This window comes from Delphinapterus leucas, chromosome 8 (genome assembly GCF_059928025.1).
Source record: "Delphinapterus leucas isolate spDelLeu-1000000601 "Yukka" chromosome 8, BTC_Dleu_Yukka2, whole genome shotgun sequence".
NCBI classification, from domain to species: Eukaryota; Metazoa; Chordata; class Mammalia; order Artiodactyla; family Monodontidae; genus Delphinapterus; species Delphinapterus leucas.
The window spans coordinates 72,317,760-72,341,915 of NC_143136.1; the positions used below are offsets into that span (position 1 = coordinate 72,317,760).

Consider the following 24,156-nt stretch of genomic DNA (forward strand, 5'->3'; position numbering starts at 1 on the left):
ATCTGAGGTGAACTACTGAACATTGTATGTTTCTTAATGAATAAAATTGGATGGAGCAGGTTTGGATAAGATTAGAGACAAAAGAAATAATCTTGACAAGCCTTACTTAAACTTGTGAAATATGTATTTAGTTACTAGAATGTATAGTTAAAATATTGTTTTTTAAGATAGACTGTTGAGATCTATTATATTTAGTCTAACATGAATTTAAACAACCTTACAGAAATAAGAATTTAAAGGACATAAAGTTACATCATTTCACATTAATTTCTAATCTTTGTAAGTGAACACAGACATACATACTTTACATAGTTGTAATCAGTGAATCCATGTCGTGCTTTTTATTTTTAAGACTGTTATATACATTTCTGAATATTGACTTAGTCTACATAATTTTCAGTGTTAATAACTTTATTCCACTGGAGCTCTATGCTACAATTTGACTCTTCTACTATTTGGTTGTATGTATGTGTTTGAAAAGCTTTATATTGTTAATAGCATTGTGCTGATATCTTGGTACTCCTTTCATTGTGTTGTTACCATTACTTAGGGGTATTTTCATGACATGTGTTCCCCAAAGCAGAATTAACCGATCAGAATATATATATATATATATATATATATATTTTTTTGGCGGTACGCGGGCCTCCCGTTGCGGAGCACAGGCTCCGGACGCGCAGGCTTAGCAGCCATGGCTCAGGGGCCCAGCCGCTCCGCGGCATGTGGGATCTTCCTGGACCGGGGCACGAACCCGTGTCCCCTGCATCGGCAGGCAGACTCTCAACCACTGCGCCACCAGGGAAGCCCCCAGGATATTTTATGAATGTTAAAAAGAAGAGTTTTGATAGTTCTTGTTAGATTTTTATTAGATTGTTTTCTAGGAAAAAATAGTTTAGAATGCTACCAGAAATGTATGTAAGTGTACCTGTTTTTCCAGTTTTGTGATCATTGAATTTTAGAACTCATTTATTTTTGCAAGTTTAATACTTGTTTGAAACTGTATTCCTTTTTTTTTTAAATTAATTTTTTTTTTGCTGAGTTTACATTTATTTACTCTGATTTTGTTTCTTATGCCAGTAGTGTACTTTTACAGTTAAACTAAATTATTGTTAAACAGTAAGTAAAAATCTTAAAAGTCTTTAAGAAAGTGTGCAAATGTGGGCCCCTTTCTATTTGTTTTTATTTCGCAGAAATCTTTAGACTGCCTCATTTCTGGTCTGGATCAGTTATAGTGAAGGCAAAATTCCACTGCAGTGGAGGTGTAGTGGAGTGTAGTCTGAGAGTGAGTTGATGGTTGATGGGGGTGATAATAAACTGGGACTTACGTCCTAAACTTACCCAGCTCATCAGAGAGACAGGTATACCAGATTTGGGGAAATTTGTAATTAGATGCAGGCATTAATTATTTAAATACATCTTTTCTTAATTGTAGTAAAATACACATAAAATTTCCTGTCTTAACCATTTTTAAGTGTATTACACTATTGTGTAACCAATCTCCAGAATATTTTCTTCTTGCAAAACTGAAACTATCTATATACCTTCTTGTTTCTATGAATTTGGCTATTCTACATATCTCATATAAGTGGAACCATACAGCGTTTGTCTTCTTGTGTCTGGCTTATTTCATTTAACATAATGTCCTCGAGGTTCATCCACATTGTAGCCTGTGTCAGAATTTCGTTCCTTTTTAAAGCTGAATAATACACCATTGTATGTGTACACATCTTGTTTATCCATTCATCCATCAGTGGATGTTTGGTTTCCTTCCAGCTTTTGGCTATTATGAATAATGCTGCTTTGAACAGGGATATACAAATATCTCTTTGAGTTGCTGCTTTCAATTCCTTTGGGTAAATGCCCAGAAGTCGAATTGCTAGGTTATATGGTAATTCTTTTTTTTTTCTTTTTTATTTATTTTTCACATCTTTATTGGTGTATAAATGCTCCACGGTGTTTGTGTGCCGCACAACAAAGTGAATCAGCTATATGTATACATACATCCCCATATACCCTCCCACTTGAGCCTCCCTCCCACCTTCCCTATCCCATCCCTCTAGGTGGTCACAAAGCACCGAGCTGATCTCCCTGTGCTATGCAGCAGCTTCCCACTAGCCATCCGTTTTACATTTGGTAGTGTATATATGTCAGTGCTACTCTCACTTCATCCCAGCTTTCCCTTCCCCACCCCGTGCCCTCAAGTCTTCCCTCAAGTCTGTTCTCTACATCTGCGTCTTTATTCCTGCCCTGCCACTAGGTTCATCAGTACTGCTTTTTTAAATTCCATATATATGCGTTAGCATACGGTATTTGTTTTTCTCTTTCTGACTGTCTTCACTCTGTATGACAGATTCTAGGTCCATCCACCTCACTACAAATAGTTTTGTTCCTTTTATGGGTGAGTAATATTCCATTGTATATATGTGCCACATCTTCTTTATCCAATCATCTGTTGATGGACATTTAGGTTACTTCCATGTCCTGGGTATTGTAAATAGTGCTGCAATGAACATTGTGGTACATGTCTCTTTTTGAATTACGGTTTTCAAGGGTATATCCCCAGTAGTGGGATTGCTGGCTCATACGGTAGTTCTATTTTTAGTTTTTTAAGGAACCTCCATACTGTTCTCCATAGTGGCTGTATCAATTTACATTCCCAGCAACAATGCAGGAGGGTTCCCTTTTCTCCACACCCTCTCCATTTATTGTTTCTAGATTTTTTGATGATGGCCATTCTGACTGGTGTGAGGTGATACCTCGTTGTGGTCTTGATTTGCATTTCTCTAATGATTAGTGATGTTGAGCATCTTTTCATGCATTTGTTGGCCATCTGTATGTCTTCTTTGGAAAAATGTCTAAGTCTTCCGCCCATTTTTGGACTGGGTTGTTTGTTTTTGTGATATTGAGCTGCATGAGCTGCTTGTATATTTTGGAGATTAATCCTTTGTCAGTTGCTTCATTTGCAAATATTTTCTCCCATTCTGAGGGTTCTTTTTGTCTTGTTTATGGTTTCCTTTGCTGTGCAAACGCTTTTAAGTTTCATTAGGTCCCATTTGTTTATTTTTATTTCCCTTTAGGAGATGGGTCAAAAAGGATCTTGCTGGGATTTATGTCAAGAGTGTTCTACCTATGTTTTCTTCTAAGGGTTTTATAGTGTCTGGCCTTACATTTAGGTCTTTAATCCATTTTGAGTTTATTTTTGTGTATGGTGTTAGGGTGTGTTCCAATTTCATTCTTTTACATGTAGCTGTCCATTTTACCCAGCACCACTTATTGAAGAGACTATCTTTTCTCCATTGTATATCCTTGCCTCCTTTGTCTAAGATAAGGTGACCATATATGTGTGGGTTTATCTCTGGGCTTTCTATCCTGTTCCATTGATCTATATTTCTGCTTTTGTGTCAGTACCATACTGTCTTAATTACTGTAGCTTTGTAGTATAGTCTGAAGTCAGGGAGCCTGATTCCTCCAGCTCCGTTTTTCTTTCTCGAGATTGCTATGGCTATTCGGGTCTTTTGTGTCTCCATATAAATTGTAAAATTTCTTGTTCTAGTTTTGTGAAAAATGCCATAGGTAATTTGATAGAGATTGCATTGAACTACCCTGCTTTGGGTAGTATAGTCATTTTCACAATATTGATTCTTCCAATCCAGCAGCATGGTATATCCCTCCATCTGTTTATGTTATCTTTGATTTCTTTCATCGGTGTTTTATAGTTTTCTGGGTACAGGTCTTTTGTCTCCTTAGGTAGGTTTATTCCTAAGTATTTTATTCTTTTTGTTGTGATGGTAAATGGGGTTGTTTCCTTAATTTCTCTTTCTGATCTTTCACTGTTAGTGTATAGGAATTCAAGAGATTACTGTGCATTATTTTGTATCCTGCAACCTTACCAAATGCATTAGTTCTAGTAGTTTTCTGGTGACATCTTTCAGATTTTCTTTGTATAGTATCATGTCATTGAAAACAGTGACTGTTTTACTTCTTCTTTTCCAATTTGTATTCCTTTTATTTTTCTTTGAATGCTGTGGCTAGGACTTACAATACGGTGTTGAATAATAGTGACGAGAGTGGACCTCCTTGTCTTGTTCCTGATCTTAGAGGAAATGCTTTCAGTTTTTCATCATCGAGAATGATGTGGCTGCTGGTTTGTCATATATGGCCTTTATTATGTAGAGGTAGGTTCCCTCTATGCCCACTTTCTGGAGAGTTTTTATCCTTCCCACTCTCTCAGGACCTGCGTGGCTAGAGGGGGCCTAGGTGGACAGAGGATCAGGACCGGGATCTCTGCAGGCTCCCGGGGGGCCCAATTGGGCAGGGGAAACCCTGGACATGCTCCCTTTTGATCCTCTGCCCTCCTAATTGTCCCCCCCTTCCCCCTTCTGGGCGTGGGATCCCTTCCCCTCCCCCAGCCGCTCCTCAGGGGTGCTGGTCCCATCCCGCCTCCGCTTTTCCTCCCCCATCACTGCCCCCCACACACACCTCACGTCCTACCCGGTCACTGGGGGTTCCTCTCATTCCCTTAGGTGTCCATGGTCCCCCACTGGTCCCTGGTAGGTGCTCTAGTTGTGCAGAGATGCAAATTCCATGTCCTCCTAGTCTGCCATCTTGACTCCGCCCTGTCTTGCAGTCTTAATGTGAATGTTTCTGTAGAATAAATTACCTAAAGCTGCAGTTAGTGAAGGATACTGACAAATTGTCCTCTCAATATTATATGGGGTCCCTATTTCCCATATCCTTGCCTCTACTGGGTGTTAGCAATCTTAATCTTTCTCATTCTAATAAGTGAGAAGTAATCTCACTTTGCATTTTTTTGTATAATATTGAGTTTGAGTGCTTTTAAATGTTTTTAACCACTTATAATTCCTTATGTGACTCTCTTATTCATCAGCATTTAATTCAAATTTAATTTCATTATTTTTAGTTATTATTTAGTAAGAAACATACTTATGGGAGCCACTATGATCTAGTAGTTGAGCATATGCACTAAAGAACCAGACTGCCTGGGTCTAAATCTGTTTCATTACTTATTAGCTGAGTTACCTTGTGGGAGGTTATATAATTTTGCTGTGTCTCATTTTCCTTATGTACAAAATGGGATACTAGTACTTAACCTCATGGGATTCTTATAAGAATCAAATGAGTTAATAATGCATGTTAGGTACTTAAAAGAGCACCACTCAATAAATGGCAGTAAACTCGTTTAATTTCAGGCTATGAAATTTTCTCTGAGCATGGTAATGGCTGTATATTTTTGGCTTTGGTATATCAGGACCCTTATTTGCAACTGAAAGTAACTCAACTGGAATTAGGTTAAGCAGAAATGGTAATTATTAATAGTTATTGTAAGTGAGTCTCAGGAAAAACTGGCACCAGAGACGTGAGTGTTGTTGGGGTACTGTTTCTTATCTGGTCCAAGGCTTCTGAATAGCCACCTTCTGTGATACTCATTGTGCCTTTTCCATGTGTTAGAAAAACATGAACACCTGTAGGTCCCAAAGTTTACATTTTACAGTTTCACCCACCAGAAAGGGACCATTCTGACATTTCTCTCTAGTGCCAACTCCAAAAATCCCAGAGGCTCCCAACCTGATCCAGGAGCCTACCCCAGTGCTAGTCTCTGCAGGCATGAGGTGCAGCGCTGAGATTTGTCTGACCGTGGAGAGTAGAATTATATATAAATGGAGCAACATCATAAGGAGGATAGTGGTGGAAGGGACAGTTTCCAGAAAAGGGGTACTGACCAAATAATAAATATTCACTACCTAGATTTTGCCGTATTTTCCATATCTTCAATTTCTAAGTAATATATACTTTCAGCTTACATTTCTACTTTTACCCAAAGGTTGGTAGAAAAACTGTTTTAAACTTTGCAAATTGTTTGATTAGTTTTGAGGTTGTGTTTTGGGAAAGGGGTGTCTAGTTTTGTTGCATGGAATCAAATGTGAAACTGTATTTCTTTGGGGAGTTAGAGATTTTCCTTGTATGTTATAAAATTTATATGGTTAATTTTTTATAAACTTTTGATGGATATTTGAAGGAAAAGTATTTCTTCTCTTCGGTTCCAAAATTATTTTTTGCAACATTATTGATATATTACAGTATATCAATATATAGATAGGTATAGATATCAAATTGATAATTGTCTAATTCAGATCCTCTGTATCATTGCTATCCAGTAGAACTTTTTGTGATGATGGAAGTGTTCTTTGTACTGACCATTGTAGTAACATTAGGCACATGTGGTTATTGAGCACTTGAAATGTGGCTACTGTTACTGGGGATATGAATATTTTACTTAATTGTGATTGATTTAAATTCAAATAGCCACTTGTGGCTACTGTATTGGACAGTACAGCTCCATAATCTATTTTTTTGGATAAAATTTATTGAGGTATAATTTAAATAATAATATCTCTTCATTTTAAGTATACAGTGTGATGAGTTTTTGAAACGTGTATACCTGTGCATGCACCATCATGATCAAGGTTATTATCATCCCAGAAAGTTATTTTATCCCCTTTACAGTCAATATTTTTCCACCCCTGGCCTTATGTAACCACTGATCTACTTTTTGGTGCTCTAGATCATATTTGCCTTTCTAGAATTTGATATAAATGGAATCTTTCAGTATATACTTTTTGTATCTGGCTTTTTTCACTCAGCGGAATGCTTAGGATTCATTTATATTATTGCACATATCAATAATTCATTGCTTTGAATTGTTGAGTAGTGTTCCATTACATGGATATACCATAGTATATTTATCCATTAACTGTTAATGAACTTCTGGGCTTCTCCAGTTTATGGCTATTATGAATGAAGCTAATGTAACATTCATGTACATGCACATGTCTTTGTCTGGACATGGTTCCTTTCTCTTGGTTAGTTAGGAGTGAAATTTCTGTGTTGTATAGTAAGTGAATGTTTAACTTTCAAGAGAGACTGCCAAACTGTTTCTCAAAGCAGTTGCACCATTTAAGTTCCCAACTGAAAATTCCAATTTCTCCACATACTTGCCAACATTTGGTATTGTTAGTCTTTTAATTTTTGCCATTCTGGTGGGTGTGAAGTGGTATCTCATTGTACCTGTAATTTGCATTTTTCTGATTATTAGTGTTGTTGAGATTTTATCCTGTTTTCTTCTAGATGTTTTATAGTTGTATATTTTATGTTTAGGTTTATGATTTATTTCAAGTTAATGTTTGTGTACTTTGCAAGATAAGAGTAAGCTTTTCTTCTTTTCCTAAATGGGAATTCAATTGTTCCAACAGCATTAATTGAGAAATCTTTTCCCATTGAATTATTTTAGCAACTTTGTTGAAAATCACTTGACTGTATTACTGGTCTGTTTATAGATTTTCTGTGACCTGTTGGTCTTTATGTCTGTCCTTGTGCCGGTTACATCAGTGCCTTGATTACTGTAGCTTTATCTTGAAGTAGGTCTTTTTTTTTTTTCTTAATTAATTAATTTTTGGCTGCGTTGGTTCTTCGTTGCTGTGTGCAGGCTTTCTTTAGCTGTGGCGAGCAGGGGCTACTCTTTGTTGCAGTGCGCGGGCTTCTCATTGTGGTGGCTTCTCGTTGCAGAGCATGGGCTCTAGGCGCGCGGGCTTCAGTAGTTGTAGCACACAGGCTCAGTAGTTGTGGCTCGTGGGCTCTAGAGCTCAGGGTTAGTAGTTGTGGTGCATGGGCTTAATTGCTCTGCGGCATGTGGGATCTTCCTGGACCAGGGCTTGAACCCATATTCTTAACCACTGTGCCACCAGGGAGGCCCTTGAAATAAGTGTTGAAATCAGGTAGTATAAGTCATATTAGTTCTTTTTTTTTTAGCATCTTTATTGGAGTATAATTGCTTTACAATGGTGTGTTATTGTCTGCTGTGTAACAAAGTGAATCAGCTATATGTATACATATATTCCCATATCTCCTCCCTCTTGCATCTCCCTCCCACCCTCCCTATCGCACCCCTCCAGTTGGACACAAAGCACCGAGCTGATCTCCCTGTGCTATGCAGCTGCTTCCCACTAGCTATCTATTTTACATTTGGTAGTGTATATATGTCCATGCCACTCTCTCTCACTTCGTCCCAGCTTAACCTCCCCCGACCATGTCCTCAAGTCCATTCTCTACATATGCATCTTTATTCCTGTCCTGCCCGTAGGTTCTTCAGAACCATTTTCTTTTTGGTTTTTTGTTTTTTAGATTCCATATATATGTGTTAGCATATGGTGTTTTTCTCTTTCTGACTTACTTCACTCTGTGTGATAGTCTGTAGGTCCATCCACCTCACTACGAATAACTCAATTTCATTCCTTTTTATGACTCAGTAATATCCCATTGTATATATATGCCACACCTTCTTTATCCATTCATCTGTCAGTGGACACTTAGGTTGCTTCCATGTCCTGGCTGTTGTAAATAGAGCTGCAGTGAACATTGTGGTACGTGACTCTTTGAATTACGGTTTTTCTTGGTTATATGCCCAGTAGTGGGATTGCTGGGTCATATGGTAGTTCTAGTTTTAGTTTTTTCAGGAACCTCCATACTGTTCTCCACAGTGGCTGTATCAATTTACAGTCCTACCAACAGTGCAAGAGGGTTCCCTTTTCTCCACACCCTCTCCAGCATTTATTGTTTGTAGACTTTTTGATGATGGCCATTCTGACCAGTGTGAGGTGATACCTCATTGTGGTCTTGATTTGCATTTCTCTTAACGATTAGTAATGTTGAGCATCCTTTCATGTGTTTGTTGGCCATCTGTATATCTTCTTTGGATAAATGTCTATTTAGGTCTTCTGCCCATTTTTGGATTGGGTTGTTTGTTTTTTTGATATTAAGCTGCATGAGCCGCTTGTATATTTTGGAGATTAATCCTTTGTCAGTTGCTTCATTTGTAAATATTTTCTCCCATTCTGAGGGTTGTCTTTTGGTCTTGTTTATGGTTTCCTTTGCTGTGCAAAAGCTTTTGAGTTTCATTAGGTTCCATTTGTTTATTTTTATTTTTATATCCATTTCTCTAGGAGGTGGGTCAGAAAGGATCTTGCTGTGATTTATGTCATAGAGTGTTCTGCCTATGTTTTCTTCTAAGAGTTTGATAGTGTCTGGCCTTACATTTAGGTCTTTGATCCATTTTGAGCTTATTTTTGTGTATGGTGTTAGGGAGTGTTCTAATTTCATTCTTTTACATGTAGCTGTCCATTTTTCCCAGCACCACTTATTGAAGAGGCTGTCTTTTCTCCACTGTATATTTTTGCCTCCTTTACATATTAGTTCTTTTTCAAAACTGTTTTAGTTATTCTTGGTCTTTAGCATATTTCTGTATAGATGTTAGAATTACTTTCTCAGTTTTTATGGAATAGCATGCCAGATGTTTTTCTGTGTGTGTGTTAAAAAATAAATAACACTACTGTACACTTAAAAATGGTTAAGAAGGTAAGTTTTAACAGTATGCACATTGTTCTGTGACAGATCTCTAGAACTTTTTCATTTTGCAAAACTGAAATTCTCTATTCATTGAACAATTCTCCTGTTCCTCCTCTCCCCAGCCCCTGGTAACCACAGTCTACTTTGTTTCTATAGTTTACATACCTCATATAAGTGGAATCATACAGTATTTGTTTTTTTGTGGCTGGCTTATTACATTCAGCATAATGTCTTAAAGTTTCATTAAGGTTGCTACAAATGGCAGGATTTCCCTTCTATTAAGGCTGGATAATATTCTATTGTATGAGTATACCCTATCTTGTTTATCCATTCATCCATTGTTGGACACTTGGGTTGCTTCTCCCTCTTGGCGGTTGTCAGTAATGATGCTGGGAATATGGGTATGCAGATAGCTCTTTGAGATTATGTTTTCAATTCCTTTGGGTATATACCCAGAAGTGGAATTGCTGGATCACATTGTAATTCTATTTTTAATTTTTTTGACGAGCCTCTGTACTATCTTTTATAGTGGCGGCACCATTTTACATTACTGCCAACAATGCACAAGGGTTCTTATTTTTCTGCATTCTCACCAACACTAGTTATTTTCTGGTTTTTGTTTTGTTTTGATAGTGACTATCCTAATGGGTGTGAGGTTATTGCTCATTGTAGTTCTGATTTGCATTTTCCTAATGATTTGTGATGTTGAGCACCTTTTCGTATGCTTGTTGGCCATTTGTACATCTTCTTTGGAGAAATGTCTATTCAAGACCATTGCGCATTTAAAAAATGAGGTTGTTTATTTTTTTTTGTTGAGCCCTAGGAATGCTTTATATGTTTTAGGTATTAACTTACCATATATGTGGTTTGCAGATATTTCTCTATAGGTTGCCTTTCCACTCTGTTGATTGTTTCCTTTGCTGCAGAGAAGTTTTTAAGTTTGATGTACAGTCAGCCCTCTGTATCCACAGCTTCCCCCCAAATTCCAGAAAGTTTCAAAAAGCAAATCTTGAATTTTCTGCATGCTGACATCTATTTAAATAGCATTTACATTCTACTGGGTATTATAAGTAATCTAGAGATGATTTAAAGTATATGGGAGGGGAGATTGGTTCAAGATGGTGGAGTAGAAGGATGTGTGCTCACTCCCTCTTATGATAGCACTGGAATCACAACTAACTGCTGAACAGTAATCGACAGGAAGACACCGGAACTCACCAAAAAAGATACATCACATCCAAAGACAAAGGAGAAGCTGCAATGAGACGGTAGAGGCGCAATCACAATAAATTCAAATCCCATAACCGCTGGGTGGGTGACTCAAAAACTGGAGAACAATTATACCACAGAGGTCCATCCACTGGAGTGAAGGTTCTGAGCCCCATGTCAGGCTTCCCAACTGGGGGTCTGGCAACAGGAGGAGGAATTCCCAGAGAATCAGACTTTGAAGGCTAGCGGGATTTGATTGCAGGACTTTGACAGGACTGGGGGAAACAGAGACTTCACTCTTGAAGGGCACACACAGGGTAGTGTGCACATCGGGACCCAGGTGGAAGGAGCAGTGACCCCATAGGAGACTGAGCCAGGCCTGCATGCTGTTGTTGGAGGGTCCCTTGCAGAGGCAGGGGGTGGCTGTGGCCCACTGCGGGGACAAGGACACTGGCAGCAGAAGTTTTGGGAAGTACTCCATTAGCCCCACCAAAGAGCGCATAGCCTCCAGTGCTGGGTTGCCTCAGGCCAAACAACCAACAGGGAGGGAACTCAGCCCCACCCATCAGCAGACAAGCAGATTAAAGTTTTACTGAGCTTTGCCCACCAGAGAGCAACACCCAACTATACCCACCACCAGTCCGTCCCATCAGGAAGCTTACACAAGCCTCTTAGATAGACTCATCCAACAGAGGGCAGACAGAAGAAGCAAGAACTACAACAATCCTGCAGTCTGTGGAATGAAATCCCCTTTCACAGAAAGATAGACAAAATGAAAAGGCAGAGGACTATGTACCAGATGAAGGAACAACATAAAATCCCAGAAGAACAACTAAATGAAGTGGAGATAGGCAACCTTCCAGAAAAAGAATTAAGAATAATGATAGTGAAGATGATCCAAGACCTCGGAAAAAGAATGGAGGCAAAGATCAAGAAGACGTAAGAAATATTTAACAAAGACCTAGAAGAATTGAAGAATAAACACCTAGAAAAATTAAAGAACAAACAAACAGATGAATACAATAACTGAAATGAAAAATACACTAGAAGGAATCAATAGCAGAATAACTGAGGCAGAAGAACGGATAAGTGACCTGGAAGACAGAATGGTGGGATTCACTGCTGTGGAACATAATAAAGAAAAAAGAATGAAAAGAAATAAACACAGCGAAAGAGATCTCTGGGACAACATTAAACGCACCAACATTTGCATTATAGGGGTGCCAGAAGGAGAAGAGAGAGAGAAAGGACCTGAGAAAAGATTTGAAGAGATTATAGTTGAAAACCTCCCTAACATGGGAAAGGAAATAGCCACCCAAGTCCAGGAAGCACAGAGAGTCCCAGGCAGCATAAACCCAAGGAGAAACACGCTGAGACACATAGTAATCAAACTGACAAAAAATAAAGAAAAATTATTAAAAGCAACAAGGGAAAAACGACAAGTAACATGCAAGGGAACTCTAAGGTTAACAGCTGATTTCTCAGCAGAAACTCTACAAGCCAGAAGGGAGTGACACGATATATTTAAAGTGATGAAAGGGAAGAACCTACAACCAAGATTACTCTACCTGGCAAGGATCTCATTCAGATTCGATGGAGAAATCAAAAGCTTTACAGACAAGGAAAAACTAAGAGAATTCAGCACCACCAAACCAGCTCTACAACAAATGCTAAAGGAACTTCTGGAAACACAAGAGAAGAAAAGAATCTAGGAAAACAAACCCAAAACTGTTAAGAAAATGGTGATAGGAACATATGTATTGATAATTATTTTAAACGTGAATGGATTAAATGCTCCAACCAAAAGACACAGGCTTGCTGAATGGATACAAAAACAAGACCCATATATATGCTGTCTACAAGAGACCCACTTCATACCTAGGGACACATATAGACTGAAAGTGAGGGGATGGAAAAATATATTCCATGCAAATGGAAATCAAGAGAAAGCTGGAGTAGCAATACTCATATCAGATAAAATAGGCTTTAAAGATGTTACAAGAAACAAGGAAGGACACTACATAATGACCAAGGGATCAACCCAAGAAGAAGATATAACAATTATAAATATGTATGCACACAACATAAGAGCACCTCAGTGCATAAGGCAGGTGCTAACAGCTATAAAGGAGGAAATCTACAGTAACACAATACTAGTGGGGGACTTTAACACCTCACTTACAACAATGGACAGATCATCCAGCCAGAAAATTAATAAGGGAACCCTAAATTTAAATGACACAACAGACCAGATAGATTTAATTGATATATAGGACATTCCATCCAAAAACAGCAGATTACACTTTCTTCTCAAGTGCACACAGAACATTCTCCAGGATAGATCACATCTTGGGTCAAAAATCAAGCCTCAGTAAATTTAAGAAAATTGAAATCATATCAAGCATCTTTTCCGACCACAACACTATGAGATTAGAATTCAATTACAGGGGAAAAAAAAGTAAAAAACACAAACACGTGGAGGCTAAACAATACGTTACTAAATAACCAAGAAATCACTGAAGAAATCAAAGAGGAAATCAAAAAATACCTAGTGACGAATGACAATGAAAACACGATGATCCAAAACCTATGGGATGCAGCAAAAGCAGTTCCAAGAAGCAAGTGTATAGCAATACGAGCTTATCTCAAATAAACAATCTAACCTTACACCGAAAAGAACTAGAGAAAGAACAAACAAAACCTAAAGGTAGTAGAAGGAAAAAGTCATAAAGATCAGAGCAGAAATAAATGAAATAGAAACAAAGAATAGCAATGATCAGTAAAACTAAAAGTTGGTTCTTTGAGAAGATAAACAAAATTGATAAAGCATTAGCCAGACTCATCAAGAAAAAGAGAGAGAGGACTCAAATCAATAAAATTAGAAATGAAAAAGGAGAAGTTAAAACAGACACCACAGAAATACAAAGCATCCTAAGAGACTACTACAAGCAACTCTATGCCAATAAAATGGACAACCTGGAAGAAATGGACAAATTCTTAGAAAGGTATAACCTTCCAAGACTGAACCAGGAAGAAATAGAAAATATGAACAGGCCAATCACAAGTAATGAAATTGAAACTGTGACTAAAAATCTTCCAACAAACAAAAGTCCAGGACCAGATGGCTTCACAGGTGTATTCTATCAAACATTTAGAGAAGACCTAACACCCATCCTTCTCAAACTTTTCCAAAGAATTGCAGAGGAAGGAACACTCCAAAACTCATTCTATGAGGCCACCATCAGCCTGATATCAAAACCAGACAAAGATACTACAAAAAAAGAAAATTACAGACCAACATCACTGATGAATATAGAATCAAAAATCCTCAATAAAATACTAGGAAACAAAATTCAGTAACACATTAAAAGGATCATACACCATGATCAAGTGGGATTTATCCCGGGGATGCAAGGATTCTTCAGTATATGCAAATCAATCAGTGTGATATACTAACAAATTGAGGAGTAAAAAGTCATATGGTCATCTCCATAGATGCAGGAAAAGCTTTTGACAAAATTAAACACCAATTTATGATAAAACTCTCCAGAGAGTGGGCATAGAGGGAACCTACCTCAACATAATAAAGGCCATATATGACAAACCCACAGTAAATATCATTCTCAATGGTGAAAAACTGAAAGCATTTCCTCTAAAATCAGGAACAAGACAAGGATGTCCACTCTTGCCACTGTTATTCAACATAGTTTTGGAAGGCCTAGCCATGGCAATCAGAGAAGAAAAAGAATGAAATGAATACAAATTGGAAAAGAAGAAGTAAAACTGTCACTGTTTGCTAATGACATGATACTATACATAGGGAATGGTAACGATGCCACTAGAAAACTACTAGAGCTAATTAATGAATTTGGTAAAGTTGCAGGATACAAAAGTAATATACAGTAATGTTTTGCATTCCTATACACTAACAACGAAAGATCAGAAAGAGAAATTAAACAATCCCGTTTACCACTGCAACAAAAAGAATAAAATACCTAGGAATAAACCTACCTACGGAGGTAAAAGACCTGCACTCAGAAAACTATGAAACACTGATGAAATATATCAAAGATGACACAAACAGATGGAGTGATATACTGTGTTCTTGGATTGGAAGAATCAATATTGTGAAAATGACTATACTACCCAGAGACATCTACAGATTCAGTGCAATCCCTATCAAATTACCAATGGCATTTTTTGACAAAACTAGATCAAAAAATCTTAAAATCTGTATGGAGACACAAAAGACCCCGAATAGCTGAAGCAATCTTGAGGGAAGAAAACAGAGCTGGTGGAATCCGACTGCTGACTTCAGACTATACTACAAAGCTACAGTATTCAATACAGTATGGTACTGGCAGAAAAACAGAAATACAGATCAATGGAACAGGATAGAAAGCCCTAGATTAATGGAAATAAAAACAAAAATAAATGGAACCTAATGAAACTTAAAAGCTTTTGCATGGCAAAGGAACCTATAAAGAAGACGAAAAGGCAACCCTCAGAATGGGAGAAAATATTTGCAAATGAGTCAAAGGACAAAGGATTAATTTCTAAAATGTATAAACAGCTCATGCAGCTCAATATTAAAAAAACAACCCAATCAAAAGCACAGAATACCTAAATAGGCATTTCTCCAAAGAAGACATACAGATGGCCAAGAGGCACATGAAAAGCTGCTCAACATCACTAATTATTAGAGAAATGCAAATCAAAACTACAATGAGGTATCACTTCACACCAGTCAGAATGGCCGTCATCAGAAAATCTGCAAACTACAAAGGCTGGAGAGGGTGTGGAGAAAAGGGAACCCTCTTGCACTGTTGGTGGGAATGTAAATTGATACAGCCACTGTGGAGAACAGTATGGAGGTTCCTTAAAAAAACTAAAATTACCATATGACCCAGCAATCCCACTACTGGGCATATACCCAGAGAAAACCGTAATTCAGAAAGACACATGCAGGGCTTCCCTGGTGGCGCAGTGGTTGAGAGTCCGCCTGCCGATGCAGGGGACACGGGTTCGTGCCCCAGTCCAGGAGGATCCCACATGCCACGGAGCGGCTAGGCCCGTGAGCCATGGCCGCTGGGCCTGCGTGTCCAGAGCCTGTGCTCTGCAAAGGGAGAGGCCACAACAGTGAGAGGCCCACGTACCACAAAAAAAAAAAAAAAAAAGATACATTGACCCCAATGTTCATTGCAGCACTGTTTACAATAGCCAGGTTATGGAAGCAATCTAAATGCCCATCTACAAGACAAATGGATAACGAAGGTGTGGGACATGTATAGAATGGAATATTACTCATCCATAAAAAGGAATGAAATTGGGTCATTCATAGAGACGTGGATGGACCTAGAGATTATCATACAGAGTGAAGTAAGTAAGAAAGAGAAAAACAAATATCGTATATTAACGCATATATGTGGAATCAAGAAAAATGGTACAGATGAACCTGTTTGCAAGGCAGAAATAAAGACACAGATGTAGAGAACAAACGTATGAATTGGGAGATTGGGATTCACGTATTTACAGTAGTATGTGTAAAATAGATATTAATAACTGGCTGTATTAAATAAATTCAAATAAAATTCAAAAAAGTATATGGGAGTTATGTGCATAGGTTACATGCAAATACTGTACCATTTTATGTAAGGGACTTTTGCACCTGTGGATTTTGGTATCCACAGGCGGTCCTGTAACCAAACCACTTTGGATACTAGGGACGACTGCAGTCCCATTTGTCTGTTTTTGCTTTTGTTGCCTGTGCCTTTGGTGTCCTAGCCAAGAAAGCATTGCCAAACTCGATGAATATTCTCTTCAACAAGTGTTGCTGGGAAAACTAGATATCCACATACGGAAGAATGAAATTGGATCCTTACTTTAACCATATACAAAAATTAATTCAGATGGATTAAAGAACTAAGTATAAGAGTTGAAACTATAGGGCTTCCCTGGTGGCGCAGTGGTTGAGAGTCCGCCTGCCGATGCAGGGGACACGGGTTTGTGCCCCGGTCTGGGAAGATCCCACATGCCGTGGAGCGGCTAGGCCTGTGAGCCATGGCCGCTGAGCCTGCACGTCCAGAGCCTGTGCTCTGCAACGGGAGAGGCCACAACAGTGGGAGGCCCACGTACTGCAAAAAAAAAAAAAAAAAAGAGTTGAAACTATAAACCTCCAAGAGGAAAGCATTGGGGAAAGCTTCATGACGTGGAAAAATGTGTAGTCTTTCCCCATTGTGTAATGTTGGCACCCTTATTGAAGATCATTTGACCATATATGTGAGTGTTCATTTCTGAGCTCTCTATTCTGTTCCATTGGTCTGTATGTCTGTCTTTATGCCAGTACCACACTATTTTGATTATTGTAGCTTTGTAGTATGTTTTGAAATAAGAAAACATGAAGCTTCTATCTTGGTTCTTTCTCAGGGTTGTTTTGACTCTTCAGGGTCCCTTGAGATTCCATATGAATTTTAGGATAGATTTTTCTATTTTTGCAAAAAATGCAATTGGGATTTTGATAGAGATTGCATTGATTCTGTAGATCATTTTGGGTAGTATGGAGTATTTAACATTATTAACTCTTCCAGCCTGTGAATACAGGATGTCTTTCCATTTGTTTGTGTCTTCTTTTATTTCTTTCAGCATGTTTTGTAGTATAAAAGCTTACAAGGATTTTGCTTGGGATAGTGTTTAACCTATAGATCCATTTGGTATTGACAACTCCAATTCACAGGTATGATATAGCTCGCCTTTTATTTAGGTGTTCTTTTAAAATTTAAACTGAGTTTATTTTATTTATTTATTTTTGGCTGCACTGGGTCTCCATTGCTGTGTGCAGGCTTTCTCTATTTGTGGCGAGCAAGGGCTACTCTTCATTGTGGTGTGCAGGCTTCTCATTGCAGTAGCTTCTCTTGTTGTGGAGCATGGGCTCTAGGTGCACGGGCCTCAGCTGTTGTGGTGCACAGCCTTAGTTGTTCCGCAGCATGTGGAATCTTCCTGCACCAGGGCTCGAACCTGTGTCCCCTGCACTGGCAGGTGGATTCTTAACCCCTGCACCACCAGGGAAGCTCTATTTAGGTCTTCTTAATGTTTGTTAAACAGTGTTTGTGTTTCGGTCTATAGGTTTTGCACATATTTTGCCAACATTATCCTTAGGTATTTCATTTTTTATAACAAATTTGTAAATACTACTTTTCAAACTTTCGATTTCCAATTCTTAATTGCCTGATATTTCACACTGGATTTTGTAGATTTATTTTTCGACTTGCTTAATTAGTTTATTAGTAACAAGAGCTTTTAAAATAGATACTTTGACTTTCTAAAGTAAAAAAAAAATCATTTTATTTTTTAGATTCCACATATAAGTGATAATATATAGTATTTATTTTCCTCTGACTTATTTCATTAAGCATAATACCCTCCAGGTCCATCCATGTTGCTGTAAATGGCAAAATTTCATTCTTTTTTATAGCAGACTAGTATTCCATTGTATATACATACCACATCTTCTTTATCCCTTCATCCATTGGTGGACACTTATATTGCTTTCATATCTTGGCTGTTGTAAAGAATGCTGCTATAAATATTGGGGTGCATGTATCTTTTTGAATTACTCTTTTCATTTTGTTCGGATATATACCCAACAGTGGAATCGCTGGATCATATGTAGTTCTGTTTTTAGGTTTTTGAGGAACCTCCATCTTGTTTTCCACAGTGGCTGCACCAGTTTACATTCCCACCAACAGTATACTGGAGTTCCCTTTCTCCACATGCTCACAACATTTGTTACTTGTTGTCTTTTTGATGATAGCCATTCTCACAGCTGTAAGGCTATATATCTTATTGTAGTTTTAATGTGCGTTTCTCTGATGATTAGCAATGTTGGGAATTTTTTCATGTGCCTGTTGGTCATCTGTATGTCTTCTTTGGAAAAATGTCTATTCAGGTCTCCTGCACATTTTAAAATCAGGTTCTTTGTTGATATTGAGATGTATGAGCTGTTTATATATTTTAGATATTAACCCCTTATCAGTTGTATCATTTGCAAATATTTTCTCCCATTCAGTAGGTTTTTTGTTTTATTGCTGGTTTCCTTTGCTGTACAAAAGCTTTTAATTAGGTCCCATTTGTTTAGTTTTGCTTTTGTTTCCTTTGCCTTAGGAGAAAGATCCAAAAAAATGTTGCTACAATTTATGCAAAGAATGTTCTGCCTGTTTTCTTCTAGGAGTTTTATGGTGTCAGGTCTTACATATAGGTCTTTAAACCATTTTGAGTTTATTTTTGTATATGGCATGAGAAAATGTTCTATTTCCATTTTTATACATGTAGCTGTCCAGTTTTTCCAGCACTGCTTATTGAAGAGACTGTCCTTATTGTATTTTCTTGCCTCCTTTGTCATAGATTAATTGACTGTGAGTGTATGGGTTTATTTCAGGGCTCTCTATTCTGTTGCATTGATCTATGTGTCTGTTTTTCTGCCAGTACCATACTGTATTGATGACTGTAGCTTTGTAGTATAGTCTGAAGTCAGGGGGCATGATGCCTCAGCTCTGTTCTTTCTCAAAGTTGCTTTGGGAATTTGGGGTCTTTTGTGTAAATCTATAGATTGCTTTGGGTAGTATGGACATTTTAACAATATTAATTCTTCCAACTGAAGAGCACCGGATATCTTTCCATTTCTCTGTATCACCTTCATTTTCCTTCATCAGTGTTTTATGGTTTTCACAGTATAGGTCTTTCATTTCCTTGGTGAGGTTTTTTCCTAGATATTTAATTATTTTTAATGCAATTTTAAATAGGATTGTTTTCTTGCTTTCTCTGATAGCTCGTTATTAATGTATAGAAAAGCAATAGATTTCTGTATATTAACCCTGTATCCTGCACCTTTATTGAATTTATTCTCATTTTTTTGGTGGAGATTTTAGGGTTCTCTATATATAGTATCATGTCATCTGGAAATGTGACAGTTTTACTTCTTCCCTTCCAATTTGGATGCCTTTTCTTATCTGATTGCTGTGGCTAGGACTTTTTTTTTTTTTGGCTGTGTTGGGTCTTCGTTTCTGTGCGTGGGCTTTCTCTAGCTGCGGTGCGTGGGCCTCTCACTGTCACGGCCTCTCTTGTTGCGGAGCACAAGCTCCAGACACTCAGGCTCAGTAGTTGTGGCTCACGGGCCTAGTTGCTCCACAGCATGTGGGATCTTCCCAGACCTGGGCTCGAACCCGTGTCTGTTGCATTGGCAGGCAGATTCTCAACCACTGCACCACCAGGGAAGCCCCATGTGGCTAGGACTTTTAATACTATGTTAAAGAGATGTGGCAAGGGCTTCCCTGGTGGCGCAGTGGTTGACAGTCCGCCTGCCAATGCAGGGGACACGGGTTTGTGCCCTGGTCCGGGAAGATCCCACATGCCGCAGAGCGGCGGGGCCTGTGAGCCTTGGCCGCTGAGCCTGTGCGTCAGGAGCCTCAGGAGCCTGTGCTCCGCAACGGGAGAGGCCACAACAGTGAGAGGCCTGCATACTGCAAAAAAAAAAAAAAAAGAGAGAGATGTGGCAAGAGTGGGTATCCTTGTCTTATTTCTGATTTTAGAGGAAAGGCTTTCAGTTTTTCACCATTTAGCATGTTAGCTGTGGGTTTTTCATAAATGGACTTTATTATGTTGAGGTATGTTTCCTCTATACACAAGTGATTTTTATATGTTGATTTTGTATCCTGCAGCTTTGCTGAATTTATTTTTTGTGTGGAATCTGAATTATCCTCTTTACATATTGCTGGATTTGATGTGCTAATACTTCCAGTATTTTTATATGTGTGTTCATAAGGGGATATTGGTTGTACTTTTCTTGTAATGCCTGACATGGTATGAAGGTAATTCTGGCCTCATAAATGATTGCTAAGTGTTTCCTCTCCATTTTATGAGTGAGTTTGTATGGTATTGCTATTATTTTTTCCTTAAATGTTTGTTAGAACTTACCAGTGACGTCATCTAGGCCTGAAGTTTTTTGTAGGAGAGTTCTTAACCACAGATTCAATTATGAATTCAAATCCAGCTTTAATAGGTTAGTTCACAAAATTAAATTTGTGACTGTTCTCTGTTGGAGGTTTGCATTTTTTATCATCTTAAAATACCCCTTGTTGGTTTAATGTATTTTGTCTTGAATTTTGTCTCATACATTTCAGTCTTGGCTCTCTTGTTTTTTTAATAGCTGCATGGTATATTTCTTTCATTTTATGTATTTTTAAAATAAACATAAGTATACATCTTGAATTTTCACATAATCAAGTCAAGAAGGGTAGTCAATATTGTGACTTAACATTAATCAGAAGCACTTTATTTTTCAAGTGTATATATGTATTTAATTTTACTGTCTCAGAAAAAAATTTCTGAGACTTGTTTCTGCCTATATTTCAGCATTCTTACACAGTATTTTTTTCATCTATCCTTTTAAATTATGACTGCAGCATGTGGTTGGTGAAAAACACTTAAGCAACACAGAAATAAATATTTTGAAAATGTGGAGACTCTTCCATACTCTGGTATATCCTTCCAGATATTTTTCTAGCCACTTATAATTTTGTTCTATAACAAATAGGATGATACATTAAAAATTTTTTATTTACTTAATATATATCAGATAGTATTCCCTTGTTAGTATATTCAGAACTACTTCATTCTCAACTGCAGGACAGTATTTTATGGTATGGATGTTCCATATATTAACTCTTACTCTGTTAAGGCATTTCTCCAAGTAATTCTGCAGAAAAAAATCCACAGTCATATAGTATATACAGGTATACTTGTTGAAATATTTCTGTTGGATAAATTCTCAATACTGATAGGCACTGCCATATTTAATTTTTTTGTTTTAATTATGCTCAGCTTTCATTATTTTTTAATATTAGCATGCACAATTTTTGTCCATTTTGACCTCCAGATAAATTTTAGAATCATTTTGTTATGCTACAAAAGAAAATCTCATTGACATTTTGATTAGAATTACAGAAAAATCTAAAAACGAAATGTTAATTTTGGGGTGGAGCGAGTAGGAATGACAACTTTCACTAGTCAAGCTTTCCATCTCTTCTGAACATTTAAATATGTTAATTTTTAGAAAAATAAGTGTTCACATTTATAACTTATCATTCTAAATTGTAAACACCTAATAAACCTTGTCTGAGCACGCTGATTTTTCTCTAAAGCCTTCACAGTGTTACCAAACCCAGGTCTGGCTGCTTGCTGCTCGAAAGCCAATTCTCGAGAGACAAGTGTTGGTAGGAAAGGAAAGGTTGCTTTATTTTGGAGGCTGGCAACTGGCGGGGAGGGCAGATGCCAGTCCAAAGCCTGACTCTCCCTGCCGACAATCAGGGGGCAAGAGAGTATATAGACAGAGGGAGGGGGCTACATGCAGAAACAATACAGTCAGCTCTGACAGTCATCTTGAAATTGGTCATCGGTGGCCTTACCAGCGTCATCTTGATCGTTTTAGGTACAGTTAATCTTCAGTTCCACGTTCGGTTTCCATTTCTTTGAGGCCAGTGCTTGTGGCAGCTTATGTCATGACCAGAGCCTGGTCATCATGTAGATAACTTCTTCCACCTGGTGGAGGTTTCAGTACTTATAAGACAGCTCACAGGATATGGCTCAGAATATTATCTGTAGCACTTAAGGAGGAACTAAAGGTCCTTGACTATGCTTAAACTATTATTATTTCGTCTCCTTTGACTGTTTTCCTTTGTTTCTGCACTCTGATTAAACTTATTCTTTGGCTAAAGTTTTTCCACAGACAAAAGGCAGGCTGAGGACATGGTTGGGGGCAGGGGGCAAGGACCATAGGGTCCTGCTCCGTTTCAACGGTGATTTATCTCAATTATTTACAGAGAATACATTCTTTAGCGTCTGTTGTTTCAGTGCAAGTATAATGTCAGTTTCTGATTTTTTGTTTCAGTTTGATATGTATTTTTATTTCTCTTGTTCAGGGTACACTGCTTCTTGAATGAATTCTGTGCCTATTCTGGAAAACTTTGCTATTCTCATTCTGTACACCTTCTCCAGCCTGCCTACCAGTCATCTCTTCTGCATTGTGTTAATGCTATACCATTGAGATTTTCTTTCAAAATTTCAGTATTTGTCATTTCTGGAAATCTGATTTAGCATGTAGATTAAGGCGCATAGACTGCTTGGGTTTAAATCCCAGCTGTGTCTTTCCATACTTGTATGATCTTGGAAAGTTATTCAGGCCATGCATGAATTTCTTCATAAAGTTGTACAGATTAAATAATACAGGTAACAGTGCCCTGGAACAGCCTAATGATACATAATTAGCTGTATAAGTATTAAATATTTCTTTTTCATAGTACATTGTTTTAGATTCATTCCCATTTTAGGAATACTCACCGGTTGTTTCTGTTATCAGTTTCTGAGGTTTGTGTGATCTAATCCTTCTCTTTGTTTCTGCATGCTTGTCTTCAGTCAAGCGTTACCTGTGGAAGTTGAGTACAGGAAGAGGGCATATAGCTCCAAAGGAGTGTTGGGCTTGCTTTGTCTGTTTCTCAGGACAACAGGTGGGCAGCGGTGGGCTAAGAACTTGGACAACAGATGTATTAAAAATTCAGAGCCCAGGCCTGTGAGCTAATGATATTTTTCACTTGAACTTTTTTCACTAGAGCAAAGCATTTGAACCTGTAAGTGTCATTACTTTGGTATCTTATCACAACTTAATTATCTGAGTATATTCAATAATTATGAAGTAGGGCTTCCCTGGTGGTGCAGTGGTTGAGAGTCCGCCTGCCGATGCAGGGGACACGGGTTCGTGCCCTGGTCCGGGAAGATCCCACATGCCGCGGAGCGGCTGGGCCCGTGAGCCATGGCCGCTGAGCCTGTGCTCCGCAACGGGAGAGGCCACAACAGTGAGAGGCCCGTGTACTGCAAAAAAAAAAAAAAAATAATAATAATAATTATGAAGTAAAATTCTGTGAATAGAGCTTATTAAATATTGTTTATTTCCTAGAACTATCTGGTATAGCTCTTTTTTTTTCTTTCTGGTATAGCTCTTGATTTGTCAACTCAGTATCTTGGTTTATAGCAAGAGTCAGATGGTACTGTCTGGGCAAAAATAATTTTAAAAATTATTGAAAGCTTTAAAATCCTTAGGTCAATTTTAAAAATATGAAAACAAGCAAACTTAGTTAATACTGAATGTAATGTGCTCTATATATTTTCTTTTAAAAATTGTCAGTTTTTTCCCCTAGTGATACATGTTTGATTTCAAATAAGCTAACTCTAGTTATAGTAAACTTCAGGCATGAATTTTTACTTCAGGCATGAATTTTTAAAAGAAACCCAAATTTTCAGATGCACTTATTTCTAGTTACAGTGTTTCATTGCTTTTTTAATTATACATGACAGACAGACTGTCTGTGGGTGGGGAAGTGGTCCTTGCTTTGTATTGTAGCTCTGATAATACCTTTTAGTGCTTTGGGATGAACTTTGGTAGAACAGTTTGAAAGCTGACATATAAATAGCAATGCTCTA

The 24,156-nt window shown here is 37.9% G+C and overlaps 2 protein-coding genes across 13 annotated transcripts in view; one reads left to right on the forward strand and one right to left on the reverse strand.

Moving 5' to 3' along the window:
- Positions 1-24,156, forward strand: part of WDSUB1 (WD repeat, sterile alpha motif and U-box domain containing 1) — a 68,605-nt gene that overhangs the window by 38,101 nt on the left and 6,348 nt on the right. The window contains exon 12 of one of the 8 annotated variants that reach the window (XM_089916026.1): positions 1-20,068. The exons of the other annotated variants lie outside the window; for them this stretch is intronic. Within the exon in view, the coding sequence (XP_089772152.1) occupies positions 1-11 (11 nt within the window). The 3' untranslated portion in view covers positions 12-20,068. Of the gene's footprint in view, positions 20,069-24,156 lie in introns of those variants that run through there. 8 annotated transcript variants of the gene reach the window in all.
- The window catches only part of TANC1 (tetratricopeptide repeat, ankyrin repeat and coiled-coil containing 1), a 246,172-nt gene continuing 239,417 nt past the window's right edge, over positions 17,402-24,156 (reverse strand). For 2 of the 5 annotated variants that reach the window (XR_016393996.1, XR_016393997.1), the window contains exon 28: positions 17,402-24,156. This exon is cut by the window's right edge. The gene's annotated coding sequence lies outside the window, so the exon portion shown is untranslated. The other 3 variants (XR_016393995.1, XR_016393994.1, XR_016393993.1) reach the window with 3 other exon arrangements.